The 23,184-nt window shown below is 51.9% G+C and overlaps 7 protein-coding genes across 7 annotated transcripts; 4 read left to right on the top strand and 3 right to left on the bottom strand.

The window, feature by feature from the left end:
- Positions 1-4,567: 4,567 nt before the first annotated feature.
- Positions 4,568-6,224, bottom strand: BDZ99DRAFT_375660 (mitochondrial carrier; the record flags this gene model as incomplete). The annotated part of the gene is made up of 3 exons (XM_033714991.1): positions 4,568-5,222; positions 5,277-5,773; positions 5,826-6,224. The coding sequence occupies 3 exons, from the start codon at positions 6,222-6,224 to the stop codon at positions 4,568-4,570; spliced, it is 1,551 nt and encodes a 516-aa protein (XP_033583170.1).
- Positions 6,225-6,481: 257 nt separating this feature from the next.
- BDZ99DRAFT_375852 (ferredoxin) lies at positions 6,482-7,179 on the top strand (the record flags this gene model as incomplete). Its single annotated transcript, XM_033714998.1, has 2 exons — positions 6,482-6,780; positions 6,834-7,179. The coding sequence occupies 2 exons, from the start codon at positions 6,482-6,484 to the stop codon at positions 7,177-7,179; spliced, it is 645 nt and encodes a 214-aa protein (XP_033583169.1).
- A 246-nt stretch (positions 7,180-7,425) lies between these two features.
- Positions 7,426-10,585, bottom strand: BDZ99DRAFT_514808 (alpha/beta-hydrolase; the record flags this gene model as incomplete). Its single annotated transcript, XM_033724912.1, has 4 exons — positions 7,426-7,620; positions 7,724-8,044; positions 8,272-8,673; positions 10,121-10,585. The coding sequence occupies 4 exons, from the start codon at positions 10,583-10,585 to the stop codon at positions 7,426-7,428; spliced, it is 1,383 nt and encodes a 460-aa protein (XP_033583168.1).
- Positions 10,586-11,172: 587 nt separating this feature from the next.
- On the top strand, positions 11,173-12,626 carry BDZ99DRAFT_566057 (class II aldolase/adducin domain-containing protein). Its single transcript, XM_033727540.1, has 2 exons — positions 11,173-12,294; positions 12,350-12,626. Exons 1-2 carry the CDS (start codon positions 11,456-11,458, stop codon positions 12,408-12,410), a joined length of 900 nt encoding a protein of 299 aa, XP_033583167.1. The 5' UTR covers positions 11,173-11,455; the 3' UTR covers positions 12,411-12,626.
- A 1,856-nt stretch (positions 12,627-14,482) lies between these two features.
- Positions 14,483-15,654, bottom strand: BDZ99DRAFT_494069 (uncharacterized protein). The gene has a single exon (XM_033723285.1). It carries the CDS (start codon positions 15,435-15,437, stop codon positions 14,913-14,915), a length of 525 nt encoding a protein of 174 aa, XP_033583166.1. The 5' UTR covers positions 15,438-15,654; the 3' UTR covers positions 14,483-14,912.
- A 2,191-nt stretch (positions 15,655-17,845) lies between these two features.
- BDZ99DRAFT_514806 (TauD-domain-containing protein) lies at positions 17,846-19,136 on the top strand (the record flags this gene model as incomplete). The annotated part of the gene is made up of 3 exons (XM_033724911.1): positions 17,846-18,412; positions 18,464-18,904; positions 18,957-19,136. The coding sequence occupies 3 exons, from the start codon at positions 17,846-17,848 to the stop codon at positions 19,134-19,136; spliced, it is 1,188 nt and encodes a 395-aa protein (XP_033583165.1).
- Positions 19,137-19,632: 496 nt separating this feature from the next.
- BDZ99DRAFT_542497 (uncharacterized protein) lies at positions 19,633-23,109 on the top strand (the record flags this gene model as incomplete). The annotated part of the gene is made up of 3 exons (XM_033726763.1): positions 19,633-20,343; positions 20,483-22,318; positions 22,397-23,109. 3 exons carry the CDS (start codon positions 19,633-19,635, stop codon positions 22,694-22,696), a joined length of 2,847 nt encoding a protein of 948 aa, XP_033583164.1. The 3' UTR covers positions 22,697-23,109.
- Between the last annotated feature and the right edge of the window lie 75 nt (positions 23,110-23,184).

Genomic DNA, 23,184 nt, shown 5'->3' with positions numbered 1-23,184 from the left:
ACACCGCCCTGGCACACTGGGACGCGGCTGATGCTGCGCTGCCGTTAAGTTATTTTGCCGTCTGCTGGCACACTGCCACACCACGCCACAACGCCCTGCCGTGACTCGCTTGCCGTGACGCAGCGGGCGAACGCGACGCAGCCGTGGTCAGTGCCAGTCAGCAGCATGCCCTGCGCCGCTGTGCCGCCATTCGGCCGCGTTCCAGCGGCCGTGGTTGAGCAGCGCGACGTCACCTGGCGCATCTGAACCCCGGGTCCGGCGTGTGGGCGCGCAGAAATGGCATCATGGGCACATGGGGAAGGGTGCGAATGCGCCATGCAGGCAGCGGGAGTGTGGAGTGAACTGCCATGCGCGAGAGGAGACGGGGAGTCGGGCCTCGCTGGTGACGGATGCCAAGCCCAGCATGACGAGGGCCGTCCCGACGCAGCCAACGAAGCATCGCATTCGCCAGCCGTTCCATCGTCGCCGCCACACCGCTGTGCCGCGCCTTTGAAACGCCATAGTTCCCGCCCTCGACTGTCAAGCAGTCCCACAGTCCCATGGATCACGCCCTCAGCTATCGGGTTACGCCAGCCTTGCACCGAAAGCCCGCAGTAATACAAGTGTCTGCCTTCACCCACGACCTCGAGTCGGCACGCTCAGCCACAAGCGTGGCCTCGCCTTGCTTCAACCTCCTCTTCCTGCAAGCAGCGTAGGCTATCTGCGTACATAAGGGGCCCGTTCCTCTCCTGATCCCTCGATCTGGTGGCACGCTCTCTCGCCCCTTTGGCTGGAACACGTCGAAGTGCACCCCGAGGCCGACGTGATGACATCTTCACCATCTCGATGCGCTACACCATCTCGATGGGAATAGCTTTGGTCCCTCACCACGCTTTGAAGAACATCATGTCGGACGCACCTCGGCATGAGGTCAAGCGTCGATTTCTGCAATGTTCTGGGCCAAGTTCCTCTGTAGAAGCCCTCCCATCACACTGTCGTCGATTGAATCCACGGAGCACATCGCAACCCCAACGAAAGGCCCGGCTTCGTCATGACGACGAAAGGAGCAGCAGAAAAACTAGCAGACGTGATATAGGCGCGTGGGATTGAGGATGCTGATACTATGCATCTGAGGCGCTAGGTATTCCGAAACAGACTTCAAGGTTGTCTTCATGGGTGTCTCATTGTGCCTATGGTTCCTGGCCCTGTGGCTCTTCTGCTCAACCATGCAGGACTCGAATCCACCGACTATCCGTCATAAAGCTTAGGTCCATCGCCTATTAGACATATAGCCCACACTACTGTGCTACTCTTCGGGGCCATGTCGCCCATGGCGGACTGGGTTATCAGGGCCCATGACGAAATATTCGCCACATGGTCAGATAGGGCGCTGTTGGTAGTGCTCGTATCAGGGTATTAGTCCCCAGAAAATCAAGACTGTTTTGGGTTTGCTGATGTTGGGGCTTGAAGTCAAATACCCCAGTAATCAAGGTTCACTTCTAATACACGAGTCGTTAAGCTAAAGACGCTTCTCTTCTATTGATCCTCGCCTTGCAGATGCTTCCCACCTTTTCTGCAAGCAACAGGGATCCTGTCGTTACGACTTTCTTCTAGCAATGGTCAATCCATGCCACGTCTGGGTGCAGCTCGTATTCCTTTGTCAACGAATGTGGAGCAGTCTCCATCATTCTCGCATGTCAAGCATGAGATAACTAAGACACGCCGCGTATGCGGATCCGACAATGACCATCTTCACGATACTAGTCTTCAGGTCAAGTCGAACTGAATCGTTCGAATTCGATCATACAAGCATTTGCACAGATGCTAACTTTGCTGTCTCCCAGCAAGACCTTCCTTCCGGCCGCGTCTATCAACGTTCCCCACCTTCACTTTACGCGACCACGCCTGATGATGGCGCTTCCCTGTGTTCTCAGCCGGTAGCACAGTCGCCGATCCCATCCTGCCGGCTGTGACGTGCAACGCTTACTTCCCTGTTCGGCAAGCCGTCGTCGATCGACACACGTCTCAGCTGCAGCAAACAACTTTCTGAAGGACCTTAGTGCCGTTGACGTCCCTCGCTCCGACAATCTGCTGCCGATCAGCAAAGGAGGATCTCCAAGAGCCAATTGAGCCCCCAAACATACGCGGGCCCGGCTGGCCCCGAGCTCTGTCTGTTCTGGCCCGTTTCGAAGGGCCGGGGCTGTGAGGGCAAGAAGTTGGCTACTTATGCATGCTTTGACCTGGATGTCATGATCAACAGAGTGCTGGCAGCGTGAGCCAAAAGTTGTTGGCTTTGCATGGAGCCAGGACCTTGTACCCTTCCAGGGATATTGCACCCTTCACTCGGTTCGTCACAAGCGTATCTGCAGCATTCTGCACACTCAAATCAATACGTGAACGCTCCCGAGGTTACAGGGGCAAGCAGTTCTTTCTCCTCGCCTAAAATAGTTTGGATTCTCTTTCTAAGACATATTTTTAAAGTGTTGGAACTCAAAGATCCCCTTTAATACAATCTCATGGTATAGAACCATAGGTTCTCGTTCCTGATCCGCAATACGATATTTCACTAGTTAGACAAACCAAGCTTGATTCTTAACGCTTTTCGTCAAGGATGTTGGATCAATGGTGTAGTGGTAGGACATTTTCTGTTGCTACCACCGCCTAGAGTGCTTCGACACATCTTCACACTCTCGATAATGGGTCGCAATTTGTGCGGGCGAGTGTTTTGATAACGGCATGGGTTAGGAGTGTGGAGGTGTTGTACAGCTTGAAGGAAAGGGTTGAGCTTAGTATCGTGGTGGGTTCAGAGGAGAAGTGGATGAGGGTGAGGCACTTTAGCTGGGGATTCTTACAGAATTAGCCGGCCTTACGACAAAGGAGAAACAGATGAGGGCGACGCGCCTAAGCTAGAGCCTCTTACAGTAAGTACTGACCGGTCTTATGGCAGGTATTGTTTTCCATTGCGCTTTTAGATACAAAGAGTACCAATAGACTAATGTCTATATTGCCATTACGCATCGTACGCGCTTCCGGCACAAGAACTTGCATATCTACAGTGCTATGCCAAAAGTCTGTGCACACACGTCTATAATTCCTTGGGGTGTCCTTATAGGTTAACAGACTCTTAGATGTGATGTAAACTTGGACACCGTGGGAACTGAGCAGCGGCTTGGCTCCTTGAATACCTGGAAGCTGGGCTACCCCTGGTGGTAGTATTAAGCAAGCAGGAGTTCGAGCTCAAGCGATGATATATCGTGTGCTCAAATTCAGGGCCTAATACTGTGGCTTGGTGTGCATATCACATGAGACTCTATTAAGTACAGCTCTATTATACAGAAGTTTTTAGGGCCCCAATCCCCTTCTAAATGCACGCTCTCGCTACAAGATATCCCAATTAGACCGCCAGGAGCCTCTTTTACTTTACCCTCTCCCTCTCCTCTCTTCGGACACTTTCAGTACGTGATATGCATGAAAGACAGGAAGCGCTCATGGCATCCCCTTTGGACCCTCCAGGCTTCCCTGAGCCCAAAGTGGTATTTCAACACTGTCTGAGATTGACCGGAGAGCTATTAGCCTGGTCAAACCCGGCGGCGTAGAGAACATACGAGAGGACCTCAAGCGGTGCTAGGCAAGTGTGCACAGGACTAGAGAGAGTATGTAGCTTGGAATAGAACATCGAATGTGCTGGTGGACTAACACAGTACGCTCAAGAAAGCCTTAACAGCCCCCTTCAGCCCCCAAACCCCCCTCCTCTACCTGATACCGAAACAATTCCGCTCTGAAACATACCTTTTAGGGGGAAAGCCTCTGCGCCCTCCTCCCTCCCTTCTTTCTTGAACCAGTCCAACTTCTACTACCGGAAACGCAAATCTGTAACGTCCAGCTACGCGGCGTCTCCGTGCCGCTGACGGAAGAACCCACAGCTCGAACCGAGCCTTTCGAAGGAACAGCGTCGAATGTATTCCGAAGCGTCGGTCTTGCCCACTGGAAAGCGAAAGCCCTTTTTTTTTTCTTATATGCAAACTCTTACTCCCAACGCACCAAGCCAAATCCGGCATTAATCCTGCCCTAATGCGCAACTCCTTTCTAAAGTCCGCCCACAACATATCTGCGTCGGCTCCTTCGATAAGGCGTGTGAAAACCCCTCTCGCGCCGTCTTCTGTCGTAGCACTCTGTCAGGGTATTGCTGTCCTCTTTTGACTAGCTTGAACGGTAGCCGAAGGACAGCGACCGGAGTAGGCAATCAAGTAGAATAGCGCGTGTGGGGCATATTACTTTAGGCTGAATTCGCACTATATCAGTTCAAGATAAGCAAAAGAACTGATAGGAGTCTGATTGAAAAGTCTGAGAATGGAGTATCATATACATCCTAACCTCCTCATCTTCTCTTTCCAAAGTATCAAAGATCATCTATATTATACACCCGTCAATCATCTCTTCATGAAAATAACCCTGATCCCAGAATAAATTATGGTGCAAACTTTAGAAAAACGCCCAAGGACCCATCGTGGAGTGAGCATGGAGAATGGATATAGCACAAACAATGGTCAAACTCACGGTCTCCCTCTCACCCATTCAATTTGAGGATTCAAAACTCCCCACCCCCGGCACCTCCCAACGCAGACACTCCCCACACCCCCACCAACCCCCAGAACCCGACTCTCCACCCTCTCCACAGCCCCTGCATACCCTGCCCCTTCCGCACCCTCGCGCGCGCTGCAAAGCCCAGACCAGGCGTGTTCGGCACGCTCGCCGCAGCCACCGCCGCTCCGCCCGGCCCGACGAACGTGATGCCCTCTTCGCGCACGATGAACCACATGGTCCCCAGCACGCCCTTGTATGGCCCGACGTCCACAATCGTCTTGAAGTTGCGCGTAGTGGCGGAATCATCGCTCCCCGGGTTCGCACGCAAGGTTCGATAAGCTTCGCTGAGTCGCTTGGTGTCGGATTCTTGGAGAACGGCGACCTGACCGCGGCGGAGGACGGTTTCAAGCGGGAGGCGGAGGAAGAGTTCGGCGGCTGAGGAAAGAAAGGATGAGAGGGCGTGGGTGGCTGGTGTGAGGACGGAGTCGATGCCTAAGGAGGAGCGGAGGACTAGCGGGGCAGAGGTTGAGAAGAGGACAGGGAGGGAAGAGTGGAGGAGGGTGATTGGGAGGAGTGCGTTCGGGATCGTCAAAGAGGGGAGAGAGCGCACGGAAGGATATATGTTGCGAGGCGTTGAGCTTGTAGGGGTTACGATGAGGCTATAAGACTGTCAGTATTGTAGGTCCTATGGTATCGATGTGAATGAGAATTACCGTGTTCGGATGAGGTCAAGCGGCGCTAGTGCTAGACCTGCAATTGCGGCGGCTGCTACCGCAACAGCTAGACTTGCTAGGGGGTTCGGACTGTCTACAATGTCCAGGCTTCCTAGCCCTAAAGCTGCTCCACTGACCAGGCCGGGGTCGGGAACGTTCAACAATGCGGAGAGCAGACTTCGAGTCCAGCTTTCGGAGGTCTTGAGCAGGAAGTTGTAGACAAAAGTCATATTCGTCGCTTTCCACACTCCCCACGCACTTTCTTTCTGCCATAACTGGGCCAACACTTCGAGCAGAGAATCCGGTCTCCGCAATTCGAGCTTGTGTGGCGGCTTCGTGGATGAAGGCGTTGGTGTCGATGAGTTTGACCGACTGGGCGCATGTCGACGACGTTCCGGCGACCTTTGGGCGGTAGGGGAGAATGAACGTACATTTGGCGCTGTAGAGGTGAAGTACGAGGGCGAATCGGCGTCCGAATCATCTTCATCCGATGGATACTGTTTGATATTAATAACTGACATGCACGCATTAAGCCGCACCCAGGCCTACATCTTCGTATTTCCCACTTGCATAGCTGTTCGGCCGGCTCTTGACGTCGTCTGTATTGACTGTTATCCCCGGCGGGGCCTGTCCTGCGGCCTGGTGGACTTGAAGTATTGTTTTTGCGACTTCGAGCGGTTGGCCGAGGAAGACGGTGGTGTAGTCCCACAACGCCTGATCAACCAGCCTCTTCGCCATATCGGCCACCGAGGGCGAGCCGTCGGACATGTAGTCGCCATAGTCGAGGTCGGAGAGGATGTCGCGTGCCTTGGACTCGAAACTGGGCCTCGAGAAGGATGAAGCATGATGCGATGCGGTGCCGTTGGCGGCGCTGTCTGGCGCGAGTCCGATGGATGGGGGTCTATAGTAGGGCCGCAGCGGGTTCGGGGCATCTCGTGAGGTGGCCATGGCGGCAGCGGTGGTGCGCAGGAGAGGATTGAGGTCGACGCCGCGAGCACTGCGAAGTGACGGTGACGAGCTTCTTTCGTTTGTCGTCGGCCAAATTCACAGAGCAGGGCGCGCAGAGCGGGACGTGCAGACAGCTTTCATCGCCTTGGGCGAAATCTTTCTGGCGCTCGGAGAAGAGAGCGAACGCCGAGTAGGAGTCAGTCAACTCCCCTCGTGTTCCCTCTTCTCCCTCTCGACCATCCGAGAATATTGTCGCCATGTCTGCCCCTTGCGTGTCGAGTCGAATATCTGCCTCCGCTGCCCTCCGTCTACGTCTATCTCGAAATGCTTCACCAACGTCCCAGCATAGAGTGCGCCATATCAGCAATTGCACCTCAACGCCATTAGCATCCGCCACTTTTCCAGCATGGAAGAGCCATAGAACATCACCACTCCAGCACACAGCTTTGTCTTCATCCTCCACATGGCTCCCAACCTTCGCCCGAAGTCGGCGGCGATTCTCTACTACCCCCATATCGCAACACGGCCATCTCGACACGCCTAAGCCAGGTGAAGAGTACTTGTCTCCCATTATACAGTCCTCGAACACTACTAACATTGCTATTCTAGACGCAAAGTCACCTTCATAGACAAGGAAGGCGACTCCCACACGTTCGAAGTCGCCGACGGCGGCAACCTCCTCGACATCGCCCAAGCCAACGACCTCGAGATGGAGGGAGCTTGCGGAGGCTCCTGTGCCTGCAGTACCTGCCACGTCATTGTCGACTCTGACCATTTCGACATTATGGAAGAGCCTGAGGACGACGAGAACGATATGCTGGACCTAGCCTTTGGGCTGACGGAGACAAGCCGACTAGGGTGCCAGATTGTCATGTCAAAAGAGTTGGATGGGCTAGTGGTGAAGCTGCCGAAGATGACACGGAACCTACAGGCAAGCGATTTTGAGAGCAAATAACGAAAATGAGCGCGATTATGGAGAAGTCCCGAGGTTTTGGGCGGGCAAATGGGTCATATGCGTAATGATCTGCATGGTCATGCATATCTGTTTATTCGATTCGCTAAAGCGACTTTGTACAATACTAAGTATTCTCCCCCCTAGGTTAAGCTACTGAGTTGTGCGCTTGCGTTGGACTGGCTGGTTTGGACAAAATGCTAACAATACACGCATTCACGAGTCCTTATATTATGTTTATACAATTTCCTACTTCTGTTTTAGCAGCCAATCAATCCCCTCAAACATCTTCTGTATTGTGGGACCCGATTTGGAGAACGTCGGCAGCATATGATGAAATCCATGTGGAACACCAGGGATCATATCCAGCTTGGTCTTCACACCACAATCTTCTCTCAAGGTTCGCTCGTAGATCAGTCCCTCGTCAAGCAGCGGATCCAATCCCTGAAGCAAAAAGTAATGTGGAGGCAACTTCTCATGCCCGGAGGGCTAGATTAAGGGGCTATAAAGCGGTGACGCTGGATCGGGCTTGTGGTGCTCTACACACATCAGCATACGTGGAGTGGGAAGGGTGCTTGTCGGAAGACAAATACACACTTTTATACCACTCAATATCGGCCCTGTCGAGAATTGGTGTGTTGTCCTTGAATTGCTCCAGGCTCCGGTAGTCTTGCCTCCACTTCTCTGGCAAAACAGTTGGATCAATTAGGTTCGGCTCGTCGAGCCAAACGCCGGTGAGCGGAGGTGCCAGTTTCTCATCCCGTGCGAGATACGATACGACGCTGACGAGGTTGGCGCCTGCTGACATACCGCCAACAATGAAACCCTTTGATGGATCTGCGCCGAGTTTTGCGGCATTGGCAGCAGCCTGTTTGGAAATCAGTATCTTCCTTTGGTGACCCTGACGGAATGGTAGAAAGCTGTAGAAAGTGAGAAGAGGAACCTCAAATCTTGAATTGTTACTTTCTATCTACTAATCTGCTCTACGTTATGTAGGTAGAGTGGCTTGCTATCAATCACGGATTGAAACAGGAATACAATGGTAGCGTACAAACATAGAATCATGATGGGGCTTCCAGAAACAAACAAAAGTACCCATTTCACGACATCCCATGCGTCATTCGGAGCAGTAGGAAAGGTAAACGCCGAAGCCAATCGGTACCCAGCTGCAATCACTGTCGCACCGTTAATGTTCGCCAAATGACCACAGTATGGCTCGACCACTTCGGGGAAGCAGGTACACCAGCCACCTCCGTGGAAAATGACAATAAGAGGACCTTGCTCGGTCGAAGTTTCCGGGCTGTAGACCAGGCTCCGATTGGGTCCGTCGTCGCGCATTGGAATTGGGATCTGTTCCTTCTTGATGCCGCTCAAGTAGGGCATCTTGACCATGCCGGACGTGACCATCAAAGTCATCATTTCCATTATCTTGGCTTGAGCGGCATCGGTGCTAGGGAAATCCGACGCCTTGAATGGGAGGGGTTGTTGAGCCATCAGCTAGCAAAATGTCAGTGAGTTGATGGGCGAAGTCAAGATGCATTGTGGATAAGGCGGATAATGTCAGGTGTGAATTCTCTTGAGAAGACCTCATATCCCTTGAGCTGGTTTGCGCCGGATGGATGTTGATACATACCTGCTCGAATTCGGGGTCAATCTTTCCATACTCATTCCACTAAGATGGACCCATCTTAATGCTAAAGGTGTGAATCTAGTCTATTAGAAGACTACTACAAAAGAAATAATGCCTCACAGAAAAGAAGTAAAGGAGAAGACTCTTATAGTAATCTCAGCGGGGTCTACGTCACTTCAAGATACTCCGCCTTGCGACTAGTCAGGGTAAGCCCCAACTTATAGCGGCATATAGGGAAAGGTACACAACACGCCCTAATTCTTTCCAGGGCGCCTGTTGCTTATTTAAGTCAGCAGTACGCACGCTTAAAAGTAAGCGTTTGGAAAGTCATTTTCTTTATTGGCCCCCGCTGCCTTCCAAGTCTTCGGCTGTGCAGCTGTCCGACTGATTATAGATAACGCTGGAATATTTGCGCACGTATTCTAGAACGTAGCCTATCAACTAACTGCGTTGTTTTCTTTAAGCACCGGGTAACATTTACCGATAAAATTTAGATATTACTAGTCCCTTGATGTAGCTGTATACCAGACTCTACAATCGATCTACTTCTAGTACTATCTAACCGGGGTTAGACAAGAGCGCGTATTTCGACGTTACTAGGCTCTGGGGTTTGTTTGTGTATTTTCGTCGTTATAATCAGATGGTATGTGTACCATGCAACAACCATTCTACTAGAAATGCATTGCAGTACTTGCTTGTTTCAGCCATTCCTATATGACGAGATACATTTTAGCCGACATGGAGCACTTTCCACCTTCACATCTTTCTGACAGTGAAGAAGAAGGCCCCTCGATCGACTTTTTCGCATCGCTAGTAACGCAGAATATGGATTTCAATTTCTGTATATCTGTTAAGATAGTTGGGGGAAAGCTGGGAAGCAAGGTAGGAGACTGCCCGCTCAGCGCACGTTTTGATATGAGAATTCACAGTAGTACACATTCACATTCTTCCTTCCACTCGCAACAATCTCAATATCTAACCGTCCAATTTCCTCGATCCGAGCTCGTGAAGTGGATGGTGAATGCATAAGAACCCTCAAAAAAGGGGGTGCCAAAAAGGAGGGTGGGAGATCGTGGAGGATATGAAGGGAATAGCGGCTATCGAGGGAAAAAATTGGAGGATGAGGAGACGGAGGAGGGGACTGATGTACGATGAAAGATATGAATGTCATACAAATCTCACGTTCGAGGCTTAATGTATTCCCTGTCGATGAGCTCTGTTTGGAGACATGCGGTTTTAGCAGAATAGAATGACGCAGTCCTTTACATTTGGGAAGACGGAATCGCATCACCACGGTATGGCCTCTGGTCCAACCTCTTTCCTCATATTTGCACTCCTGCTTTCCTCAATCTCTTCTTCCATTTCCCCGTACCCGGATTTTCCCCATCTCTTTTGCACTCGCCTAGCCGCCATTCTACCTATCCCCCAAACCGACCCCGAGAGCACGGCAGCCATGATACCTGTGGGCGCAACCACAAAGCCTACTCCGCTAACAGCAGTTCCAACCGCACCAGCTCCCACGGCGGCTACTAGTGAGGCAATGGCTGCGTACTTCGCCCAACGCACAAGTTTCCAGAAGACAAAGATGGTAGCAGAACGAAGAAAACGAAGAAGAACGCGTGTACGGCGGCGTTGGGGCTGATTAGGAGAGCTGCCTGGGGCATAGAGGTACCGAAGATTGCGCTTTGCTGATGTGAGCGCAGATCGCGAGCTGGCGTCGATGGTGGAGTCTGCGTCCGTAGGACTGGTAGGTTTTTTGACAACTGAAGTTGAGGCCATTGGTTCGGTGGGAAGCTAAACGAGCGGTTGGTAATGTGATGGAGGAGGTGAGGTTGATGAAAGGAAGAACGAGTGTCGTTGAAAATTACTGTACCTAGTGGTAGGTAGATATTGTGCATGACGTCACCTATCGCCGCGTTGACAATATGGGCATTTTGTTAAAGATCCAGAGCTCTTAGCGTCCTTTGAAGTTAAGCTCCAAATACTCGTATCTTTCGAAAGAAACGAATGAGAAGGGGTATGGAGAGATACCTTTATGGCTTGACAGGGGACTTCCAAGGTTCATACCTAGGCACGCGGGGCATGGAAAAGGTGGCACTCTGATTCTAGAACAAGCTGTCTCGTGTACACCTATCTGCCTGCTTGAGTTGCTTCAATGCGTTTTCAGGAATCTGAACGAGATAGAAGCTTTTCACCTTGGGCTATGTGGAAACTTGTTGAAGCACTTCATGCAGTGGCAGACAGGTGTACATACGAGCAGAGCACTTGATGACTGTGCCACTTTTTTCATGCCCAGCGTGCTAGGTAGGCGGAGAATCAGAACACCAGCCACTGCTGTGCCACTAGCATGACAGCGGAGGTTCCAAGCTCCCCCACTCCTCACTCCCACGCGAGACACCAGGAAGCGCCCCACAAGCCAGTGTAGCAGGATCGAGGGCTCCTTGATCTGGTCTAGCTACGCCTCAAAGTGGGAGCCGTCGGCTGGCAAGTGGCGAGGCCGGCTTCGGCCTACAAAGACATCCCAGAGACCACTGAGAAGCTTTGCGATTACTACTAACAACCCCCAAAGCTTACTTCTTCCCCCGCAGTATATCTAGCTCTTCTCAGACCATCCGCCTCGACGCCCGAACAGCGCCCCGAAAGTTCACAATGGCTCCCTCTGCCGTTCCCGTCACTTCCACCCAGCTTGTTCTGTCAAAAGAAGTCACAAAAGCAACTGATAAGGAGCCCACCAAGGTCCTCACACCCCTCCAAGCTATATCGCAGGGCGAATGTCTACCGGGAATTCCCCTCTTCTCCAGTTTTGACAAACATCGAGCATGGATCCTCAATCACATGGCGGGCGCCTTCCGCGTGCTCGCCCGCAAAGGCTACACCGAGGGCATAAGCGGCCATATTTCTGTTCGCGATCCTGAGCACACTGACACCTTCTGGACGAACCCGCTGGGACGCCACTTCGGGTGCCTTCGGGCCTCCGATATGGTGCTTGTGAACTTCGAAGGACAAGCTGTCGGAGGGAACAGGAGCAGACCAGCTAACGCGGCTGGATTCCTGATTCATAGCGCTGTCCACAAAGCGAGACCGGACGTCCATGCGGCGGTTCATGCGCATGGCAGATTCGGAAAGGCTTGGAGTGCGTTTGCGAAGCCACTGGAGATGCTGAACCAGGATGTTTGCTATTTCTATGGGGATGCACAAGGCGTGTATGAAGAGTTTGGCGGAATCGTGTTCAATGAGGAAGAAGGAAAGAGGCTGGCGGCTGCATTGGGACCGAAGGGGAAAGGTCTTGTTCTCAGGAATCACGGGCTATTGACCGTTGGGGGGACGGTGGATGAGGCTGCTTATCTCTACACGCTCATGGAGCGCAGCTGCGAGATACAGCTCATGGTTGAAGCCGCAGCGGCCAATGGCCTCAAAAAGATCCTAGTTGATGACGAGGCGGCAGAGTACACTTTCCGCATGGCTAGCGATCCGGAAGCATTATATTGGTACTTATATCCCACCTCCTTAACTTATCAATGTGTATCTAATTCAAATCTTTAGGGAAATGCAACCAGATCTCGAGTTCGAGCACGAGCAGTGCAACGGCGACTACGAGAAATGATCCCGGAGCGAAACAACAGAGTCTATAGTATTACATAATTTGATTGCTGGCTTCTGACCATTTGGTCTTGTTGTCAACCAGCTGGCCGACAGTGATGACTTCGTATTCAACAACACCATCTCATACGCGTTATAGAATCACACCAAGCCAACATGAAGGTATCGTTTGATGTGCGAACGTATGGCTTTAGATCAAAGAGGAAGCTTTCTAATTGGCATCACCCAACCTTTTCACCATAACTGTCTCACCCGCGGAAAAGCTTTTGATACTCCCTTGTCCACGGTTTGCTAACTACTCTTATTTCTCTATGTTAACTGGCCCGTCATAATTTGTTGCAATGTTTTTCTAGACGGGATGAAACGACTTACTTAAAGCCTAAGACATACCAACTACCCAAAAACCACCACCACGAGCGATTCGTAAGCCCGTCACTTCTACGTTCATCTCATTCTCTACAACATCTGAGCAAAGGATGTGTCACGAGTTCTACCACCACCTCGTGCGCTGCTGCAACCGTCTGCAGTTCGACGGCGTCGTTCTATGCTTACAACCCAAGCGCACGCTTTCTGGATATTGCACGAACACTACCCAGCACACAGTGGACCTCACTGATCGCGAAGCTATATGCGAGGTCTGCCATCTAGAGCTGCGCCACGTAGTTTTAAGATTGGGTATAGACGTATTGAATGAAAGCCATTTCGGAGAAGAAAGTCTGGAAAGCCTCGACGACTCATGGAGAGAGCAAGTTGCTAAGAGTGAGGAAGTTGTGGAAGTACTTGACTCCGGGGACAGATCTACCCGTCAAAGCATTCTCAAATATCAAGATGGCAAAAAGTACTGGTGACGGGGAACGAGCTTTCGGATGCCGTGGCTGGTTCTTGTGCTGAAGGAATCGGCGGGATGAACCTATGGAGCCGATGATCAGCCACATCTTCTGAGCGACTGAAACTTCCTGGGTCGGAGGCGTTTTCTTTTTTGTATCACCGCGGTTTCTTTGCCGGGTGTTCAGTTGGCCCAACGACGATGCCAAGATGTCCACTCGCGCTTTGAGACGATAAATTGATAACTGTTTCAATTTTGTAGCAACTGAGATTTTTGTGTTGATTTCTTGAGGGCTTGGCCGAACGTACGATAATCTACGCATATGGTGTTATGTGAGCTTGAGTATAGTATTATACTACACAGCTTTTCCTTGCGAATGCACCAGTATTACACGAATTTGTGGCTCTGGTGTAATATAGAGTTTAGGGTTAAGCACGTCTAATCTTGAAAGGCTTGGCATACGGAAAGGTGTGGAGTACAGATGGTGAACTCTGGAACACACGATCCATGGATCCGTCTCAGCATCAACTACACCTTCACAAGGCCCCAAGTACACGATACATAATTTAAAACAATCCTACCAGTTGTCGTCATCTACTACTTGGTTGTTGTCGTTTGCTTAGTCTTAATTTCTCTAGCATAGATACAGCTCCGAACAAAACGTGTGTACACTTGCTTACCACTGTCTGAGGTGCTCTAGCGCACTATTAGAAACTCACGTGAGATGTAAAATTCTGGATCGCGTACATTGGCTCGGATTTCAAGCACTCCAAACCGACCCCGCTCGCCGGCAGTTTGGCATAGCATTAGAAATCTGGAAGAGAGTAGAAGCGGTAGCTCATCGTGAGGGCAGACACCCTAGGTCGAGAGCCAGCTCGGATGGAAGATGGTCGATGTGATCGCTTATGCTTCATACACTAGCTGCCGGCAGGGCTCCCGAGGGATTCCTTGACCGAGATTGGTAAGGGGCACGCAAGCACCCCAGGCCTTGCAACTCCGGGGCCCACATACCCTACGATGCAGTAGCGAAGGTGGCGAGGCTCCTTGGCTTGTTTGCTGAGCTATTTGTGGCCAGGTGATCAGCGTGAGCTGATTCAGAGTCCAGAAGGAGGCGGAATGAGGGGAGCGGGGCTGGAGATTCAGTTGAACACCTTTCCATGACACGCGTATGCATTCTGAAGACACACATGGGTGATCATGACGCTCACGGAAGCCCAAGAATAGGATGTGATAAGCAGTGATTAGATTCTGAAAAAGGAAGGAATTATATCTTGCACGTAACTCTTTGACCAAGCAAGCAAGCTGCGAAGTTCTCATATACCTGCAACTCGCGGGTTTGAGATATGGAGATGTTGAGATGACTTACGAACTTACGTTGACCTACGAAGATAAAGAATTGTAACCTCAGGTTGGGCATGAACGTCTTCACACCATCACAGCCGCAGTCCGGAGGCTAAGGGCTGTTCCCGTATGCGAGCGTACGCTACTGGGATCAGAAACGCAGGGTTGATTCCGGAGTGCAGCTTGCATTCATGGGGACGCCGATCCTCGTGGCGTAGAGTAAGTGGATCAAATGAGAGCATATCGCAGGTATGAGTTCCACTTATTAGTCATGATGAGAACACCGTCGGGCTTGAATCTGGATTGGCGTATCCGGCAGGGAGTGATAGTCTCGATGTTCTAGTTCGAATGCATGAACAAGACTAGGATGGGTGCTGTCACCTGCGTGAAGCTAGCGCAGTTCCTCGCCTTGCAGATAACGGCCAGTTGGACCCCTGCTGATGTTGCAGACGAAGGCGGAACCAAGTGTTCTAGTGTTTTAAAGCGGCGACGAGGAGTTACATCCTGAAGGTCTGGTCCGGACGCGCCGCACAGCTCTCGGCGACTGCAATACTCGGGATGCTTCTCCAGGCTAGCAGCAGACCCATGACCTTCAAAATTAAAGAAGTCGACGACCTCCGGTCCTGTGACCACGACTATTTTCTCAGTAAGCGTTGAATAGAGCACATTGCTTAGCGGAAACGTAAGCTCTATAACGTATAGCCCCTGTGTTGTACATCTCAATAGAAGATATTGTTTCAGATCGGCCTTGCACAGAGGCAATCGTCCAAGCAGTTGCTTGTCATCCTCATGATGCGCCGACGATTCACTATCGAAACAATGTCCGGAGGCCGCCTCTGTCCACAACCTTGACACGGGGGCCATGAAGGTTTGACATGATGAGCGCTCATGCAAGTGTCAACACTTCCGGATACAATTGATAATGCGCATCGCAAGTGGTTACAGGCTCGCACCGAGGTGGTGGGTATTGGCAGAGAAGCTGACGAGAGAGCGAAGGAATATCGAAAGTATAAACGAATATTGAGGTCGATGAAACGATGGAAAGCGTCGTGGGATCATATAACCAAATTAGCGTCTAGCGTATGTGGGGTATTTGAAGCGTGGCGGTCAGATAGAGGTCACAACCGCTGATAGAGCAGAAGCAGCGAGAAAGGAGCAGACGAGACAATTACTGTGAAGGAGGGCTGACCGTCGTCAAATTTTGACTCGTGAGAGAAGATGATATATTTCAGCACACATGCTAATTTTGAGGTGCTCATGAATGAGCATCGTGAGTTGTTGAAGAAATGAAGGTGGACGTCGCAAACGCTGGCGCGATCGCCAAGTTGTGGACTGGCACTACTTTTGACGCTTTTCGCATCGAAGATGCTCGTGGGACCAATTTCCTTGTTTCGATAGGCAACGCAGCGGGTTTTCGGCTGGCGCATGGAGTTGCGAGGTTCAAGGCTTCGTTAGATGTAGCTCTTCAGCCAACACGCGCAACGAGGCGCGGGCCACTATCGGCCGTGATAGTTGTCGCCCAATCAGCAGCGGCCCTACACCACCTCAACCGCCTCTGATCATTTTTCCATCCTTCGAGCTAATCAGTCTGACACGGCTTGTTCAGACCGTGATCGAGATCGACTTGTCCACCAACGTCGCGCTTAGGCTGAAGTGACGGAAACCGTGTGGCCAAAGACGTGTCGATGCGGCAAGTAGTATCTCAATGTCCAACGGCTGGGAGAATTGGAGTCGAGGACGGCGTGCTTCGATAGAAGTTGCTCACGGCATGCCGAAAGAGTACCGATTGCCAGGCAGGGCTGAGGTTCTGCGTCTCTGCAAGCACGGGTGCGGGATGCCGGTGACGGCCACGCTACTCGGATAACGCAGGGTCCAGGTGTGATGCTGTGTATCTCAACATCCATCGAAGCAACACCACAGACTTCCGTATCAGACCCACATACGGCGCTAGCATGAGACGACAACGAAGGCGAAGCGGAGGTAGCCGAGGTGAGCTGCTACAGGTCTTATCTTTTGGGGATTTGTGACACTTACGAGCCACTGCCTGGAACTCTGACGGATTTTCGAAAATAGGACGTAGGCACAGGTGTACCTTTTCGACCAACCTCATACATGCCCGGGCTACCCCGGACGGTGCCAGCATTACTTTCCTCCAGGCTGCATGAGCAGAATATCAGAAGCCACACCACGAACGGACCCACATACGCTAGACATGTGAGGAAGTCCAGCGCGAAGTGAGCTGGCTGAGGGAATGCGTCTGTTCCGGCCCAGGTGCTCCGCTCCCGGCGACTTTGCGAGCTCGGGGATAGGCGCCGTGTAATTACTGCGAGGGGCGGATTTGCTGCAGACCGGCCCAACTTGGACGAGCTTGGAAGAGAAGGACGACGCGGTGAGCAGGCCCAGGCGGAGGACCTCGGGAGGCCGGGAGACAGGCAGAGAGTGCTGGAAGGACGACGACACGGGCATTACATATGCCGTGAGGTCTGACCAGGCGACAAACACCACCGTCGTTGCGCCATGGAGTCCGATGATTGCGTGATTGAGGTCTGGCTTTCACCGCGTTTCGGGGCCCCGATCCGGCATGGCGCACTATGGCTTGGCGCGCTTTCCAACCTCCATCATCCCAAATTGCCTCCCATCGCGCCCACCCGCGTGTTATTTGGCCTATTTCGTACACAATTGGGCCTATCTGACGGCGAGACGCCTGGAGCAGAAGGCAAGTCACTGCTGCTGCGTTACGCCGCTCCCGCCGTCCGCCCAGTAATCATTCGCCAGAGTCTCCAGATTGCACCATAGGAGAGTGAGCCGTAGTGCCCTGTGCGCGCGATCACGACATGCCTGGCGAATGCTCCCCGTTTGGTGCCTGTGCAGCGCGTCAAGGCCCCGGAGAACTGGCGTGTGCTTGATCTATGCCTGCACCGTTGCGGCTCGGCTGGGATGACTTTGATATGACCCATGTGCGTAGCGGTTTTGCGGGGACCTGCCACAGTGCTTTGTCCCGCAAAATGGTGTGCTCACCCACGGTATTGCGTTATAGCAGCGAGGCCATCGACTTAGCGGTCTGCCTCTGGCGCCATCAGGCCGGCCGCTTCGAGTCACTTCTGAAATATAAGAAAGCTCCACTCTGTCCATTTTTCTCTTCCAACCATCACTGCATTGAGCCACTTGTCTAAACAATAGCCCATTTTCCTTCGTCAACACTCGTCAAAGATCCCCTCATCCACTTCCTTCTTGAACCAACTCCCTTCATACCCACTACTCAACCCGTCACAATGGCACCTGGCCTTGTGGAACCTGCTCAGTACGACGCCTTCAAGGACTCTGACGTCAAGGCTCCTCACAAGAACAAGTCGGTTATCAACTACACGCCAGGCCGTAACGTCGTCGAGTCACACGAGAACTACGAGTATGAGGATCTTAAACCACGCTTCCCAGACGTCAAGTGGCCGGCCTTGACTGAAGTGCCGTACCACGATAAGGGCCTCAACGGTGACCCAGAGTTCCGAAATCTCCTTAGCGCCGCCACAGATGTCTTCGACTACAACCCCAAGATCGGCACAGAGATCCACGGCATTGACTTGGCCAACCTCACGGATGCCCAGAAGGACGACCTCGCACGCCTTATTGCCACTCGAGGCGTCGTCTTCTTCCGGGACCAAAAGAACCTTACCATCGATGCTCAGCGCGAGCTCGGAGCCTACTTTGGCAGCCTGCACAAGCACGCCACCACCTGTGTGCCCCAGCGCCCTGGCCTTGAGGATGTTCATGTTGTGTACACCGGTGAGAACTCGACAGACATGCGGGCCATGTTTACCCCAACCTTCCTGTGGCACTCCGACGTAAGTGACCTCGAATGTCTTCCCACCATGAAGCGATGCTGACAAGCCCAGGTGACTTATGAGTTTCAGCCTCCCTCTTACACGTCCCTGAAGGTCGTCACTGGCCCTCCACGCGGCGGAGGAGGCGACACCCTCTGGTCCTCACAGTATGCAGCATATGATGCCCTTTCCCCATTCATGCAAAAGTACCTTGAGAGCCTTACCGCTCTGCACTCCGCCGAGATGCAAGCGCAAGGATCACGTGAGCTGGGCCGTCCTGTCCGCCGCGACGCTGTCACTACGGAACACCCCATTATCCGCACCCACCCCGTGACGGGCTGGAAGTCACTCTTCTTCAATCCCGGCTTCGTTACCAAGATCGTCGGGATCCCCAAGACTGAGAGCGATGCCATCCTCGGATACCTCAACGAGGTCATCGCCACAACCCAGGAGCTTCACGTCCGCTTCCAGTGGAATAAGGACGACGTCGCGTTCTGGGACAATCGTGTCTGCGTATGTTCCAACTGCCCGGCTCTTGACTAGACTATGACTAACAGTGCCTTAGAATCACACTGCATCTTACGGCTTTGCGCCCCACCGCCGTCACGCCGTGCGAGTCTGCTGCCAGGCCGAGCGTCCAGTCTTCGATCCTGCCGGAAAATCCCAGGAAGAAGATCTTGCCGAGCGCTATGGTCTTCCCAAGGTCAACAAGGACGGCTCGGGCATTGTCAACTACAATGACTAGAGGCCTATTATAACCATCTGGCTTACGATACGGTTCTACCTTCTTTCCATGGCTTATCACCGTACAAAAGGCTTTGGCGTTAACTGATTAGCCCTCAGTATGAGAAAAGGCTGATTTCTTTTCATTACTCACCAGAGAGTCTGGCGTTTTTGCGGAATTCGTCATGGCATGCTGCGGATTAGCGAGCGTATTTACGCGGGTCTTTTTCACTAGACCCCTACCCTCATTGCATGTATCTTAAGGCATGACACCAAAATATGGATAAAATTGACTGAACTAGATGTCTTCTCGTGGTGGTGATGTGCCTGGCCTGCATAATTCCAAGGTTCTCGGCAATGCTTGATATGCGCTAATCCAGATAAAGGTAGCTCAATCACGTGATTGCCGATCCCGCTCGTCGAAGGGAACTTCGCATCGACTTTCATCTCTCCCTGGACATCATCACGCGCGATCATCTCTCATCGAGTCGGGAGCATTGTTACGGCATGACTTAGGCATGTCAGAGCCCCAAGAACCCGCGCTTGCGTGCCAAAGGAGTGGCTATGACAGCGTCATACCTTTCTCCGAAGGGTCGCTCGACAATGCCGACAATGAGGACACCGGAGATCAATACGAAGACTTGAGCGCTCTAGAATACGCACGCCAATCTGAGCTGACCATACCCTACACTGCGGAACTAACGTTTGCCGGTCGTGTCACGCCTGTATCAGATCAAGATTTCGAAACGGATCTTCAAGATCCCATCGGCATCTCACTAGTGGACTTGGCTTCGGATTTCGTCTTAAAAGAACGACTAACTCTGAGCAAAGACGTAGCGATACTCTTGAAGCTAACATGTTCCCAACCGGTACTGCCCGACTACCAGGATCCAACCGTTGACGACCGGCGTAGAGTGGCGCAGCTCAAATTAGAGCTACCATTGTTGCGTTCTGATAATGAAGCTGACCTGCGCAATTTCGGAAGTATCGCAGTGCCGAAATTTGGAACGCTCAAATTACCTCTCGAGCTGGTTGATGACGACAATGACGAAGGGCTCGCCTGGCCTTCGAGGTATCTTGCTCTGCCATTTGTCAAGCACCAGGAGGCAGGAAAAGAGAGACTGCAAATATCAAAAGAAGATCTCTTGTTTCTCCAGTCGGCCATGAAAGACTCCTACATCCCCAGAGATCTCGACGAAATGAAGGCCGAGGCAGATCAGTACAGACGAGTAGGTGGAATCCATCGTGCATAAGAATGACTACTAAAGAGGTCAGAATCCAGCCATCGAGCCAATGACTCCGCCGTTGCTCCCTCTTACGCCTCCGCTTGATGCGTTTGCTTTCGACTCCCTAGCTGGTCATATGGAGGTACTCTCTGATCTCACTAACTCAACAGCCGCAGAAGGACAAGCGCTTGACGACCACCTTATGAAAATGGACTCAATCCTTCCTCCTACAATGTATACTGGTTCTGGTAAGAGTGAATCATTGCTTCCTGGCGACGTTCATATCGGTCAAATCTACAGTCCGCTCCGTGATCTATCAGAGCTTCCATCTTCGTCACCTCGGAAGCGCAAAGCTGTTGATCTAAAGATCGAAGGCCCGCTTACTCCGCCCATGACACTGGAGTCTTCAAGCAAAAGAACCAAGTCGGTTTCCTTCTCGGATATTGCTCAAGAGTTTCTTCCAACTTTAAAGCTCCCGCCCACGATCAACTCTGGTGGCAACTTAATCAGCTCTCAGAATGACTTCGAGAATTTCTTCGACGAAGTGATCAATCCGCGCGCAGTAGTAGCTAATCAACGGCTCGAAAATGAGCAACTTCAGGAGATCGATACGACTAGAAGAATGAGTGTGCCCCAACTTGACTTCTCATTGCCTCAGTCACCGTGGCTAGAGTTCCAGCATAAGGCAAATAGCAATCATGGGAGTGACGAGACAGATCTAGCTTCTCAGATGAGGCTACTCAAAATCATTCAACGCCATGACTTCCATGACTTCTCATCATGGCATGGCGTCCGGCGACTTGAAAAAGATCTTCCATGGAGTCCATTCCCGTCCCAGTTAGGCAAAGTTGCTCTAGATGAAGAAATTGAAGACGATGCTTTCTTACTCCAGCTGCTGAAGGATTTGAGTGGAGGGCATCCCGTGGATACTGAAGCCTTGACTTGGAAGCCAGAGGGGCTAAGAATTCTTGATTGCACAGAGGAAAGCGACGAAGAACTTGAAATGGGAAATTATCGCCCAGATAAGGACATGGAGACTCTTCTACGAAAAAGGAGACTTGAATTGGCGGAGGACGAGGAGATGAGTTCTGATGCGACAAGAAACGATAAGCGTGTCACCGAGCATGGCCTTCCAATTGCCAAACGCGCAGCACCCGGCTCCAAGCAGGAAGCGATCACTGGCACGACGAGAAAAGTTCACGAGCCAGACGGTGGCCTTATGCTTGGCGGCATATTCTCAGCATCCACAGCGCTGGACAAATTCATGGACATGCGTGGCAAAGCACCCAAGAAACCTAACACGACAGAGAGAGACCCCAATGTTGCTTTCTTACCGCTGAGATCCGAAAATACAACCCCAGAAGTCCCGCTCACTACTGAACAGTCAACGGCTGCTCTGAAGCCTACTCGGAAAGGCACCAGCGTGCCGCCTACATCGGATAACCTCCCACCTTGCTCATTCATCATCTCAGCCGCGCTCCTAACACAACGCTATCTGACTAGAGCTATACAGAAAGTCTATCCCGAAGTAGAGCTGATCGAACGAGACTTCGAGGCTCCTAATTCACCTGCCAAAGAAGCAGACCTGATTCTTTCAGCTTCTACCGGGCTAGTGTTGACGACTCTGCAGCAGATCAAACAACGGGCTCTGCCAGGACAGCCTGATCACTCTTCAATCAGGGCTGAAGTGCTTGCGTTATCAGGTAGGTACGAGCAATTAGTCGTGTTCGTCAGCGAGGGTCTCAGTGCAGAACGTGAGAGAGATGGACTCGAGAATCCACTGGACGACTATGACACCAAAGCATTGACAGAATTGAAAGACTTCTGCTCGTCCATGGAAGCGGCGGTGTCCATCAAGTACGTACCCGGGGGAGAAGAGGCTCTTGCAAGATGGATTGTGTGGGCCATGCAGCGCTGGGGTATCTCAACGATTCCAGATAGGCCCAACGAGATGAAGTTGCTGCAAGAGGAGACTTTGGTAAGTGGGCAGTAGCTTTTCTCTAGCAGTGACTACCTACATTGGACGCGCTACTGATGTTTGGGTTCTATTACTCAGTGGGAGCTATTTCTTCGCCGATGCGGAGTGAATGCGTATGCAGCCCAAGCTATCCTCGCCGCGCTGAAGCCTCCCCCCAACACACCGTTCTTATCGACATCCGAATCGGATCAAAACGAGACTCAGGTTTTCGGCCTTCCCGCTTTCATCCTACTGTCAGCAGACGAGCGAGTCGAGCGTTTCCAGGTTCTTCTAGGCGGCAATCGCATCCTGAATCGCGTGAGTGCGCTGGTTGATCAGAGGTGGCCAAGTAGGCCGAATGGATGGCTTTTTGATGGTAGTTCTGAAGCCGGTCGTTGATTACTGGATGATGCCATGTTTGAGTCGCAAATCCCTGACACTCATCTACCGTATTTATTCATCCGGACGTCATGTATGGGCGGTTGATGCTTCGAAGATTTCTTTCTTATGATTTCTCTTTTAACTTTCACTGTTCTCGTTTCTTACATCTGAGGGTTATTCGAGGTCCAATGTGGGGAGGTGCAATAGTGGATTGAAAGATGCGAAGTTTCTTGGGGTGCATGAGCTCTTCGATTCCAGAAGGGGCACCGGAACAGATGGAGCTCGGACCAGGACAGCTCTAAGTTTCTATTGGCCATTCATCGGCGAAAAGGAGTCTATTTTCTCTGCACTAGCGAGTCAATGCAAGATGTACAGGGAACTACCTGCACGAGGACCCCTAGCTGTGGTGGCCTGGGGATACAGTTTCACAATGACCCGAAGGCCGAGCAAAAGTCTAACAAAGCTTCTAGGCTCTCCCCCGCAATTGGGGTTCGAGAATAGGTCGA

This window comes from Mytilinidion resinicola (genome assembly GCF_010093595.1).
Source record: "Mytilinidion resinicola strain CBS 304.34 unplaced genomic scaffold BDZ99scaffold_2, whole genome shotgun sequence".
NCBI classification, from domain to species: Eukaryota; Fungi; Ascomycota; class Dothideomycetes; order Mytilinidiales; family Mytilinidiaceae; genus Mytilinidion; species Mytilinidion resinicola.
This window is presented reverse-complemented; position numbering and strand designations above follow the sequence as displayed.

Coding starts and splice junctions, on each gene's coding strand:
- BDZ99DRAFT_566057 (XM_033727540.1), top strand. CDS start 11,456: ATGGCTCCCTCTGCCGTTCCCGTCACTTCCACCCAGCTTGTTCTGTCA. Junction 12,295..12,349: donor GATCCGGAAGCATTATATTG/GTACTTATATCC, acceptor TCAAATCTTTAG/GGAAATGCAACCAGATCTCG.
- BDZ99DRAFT_494069 (XM_033723285.1), bottom strand. CDS start 15,437: ATGGCCCCCGTGTCAAGGTTGTGGACAGAGGCGGCCTCCGGACATTGT.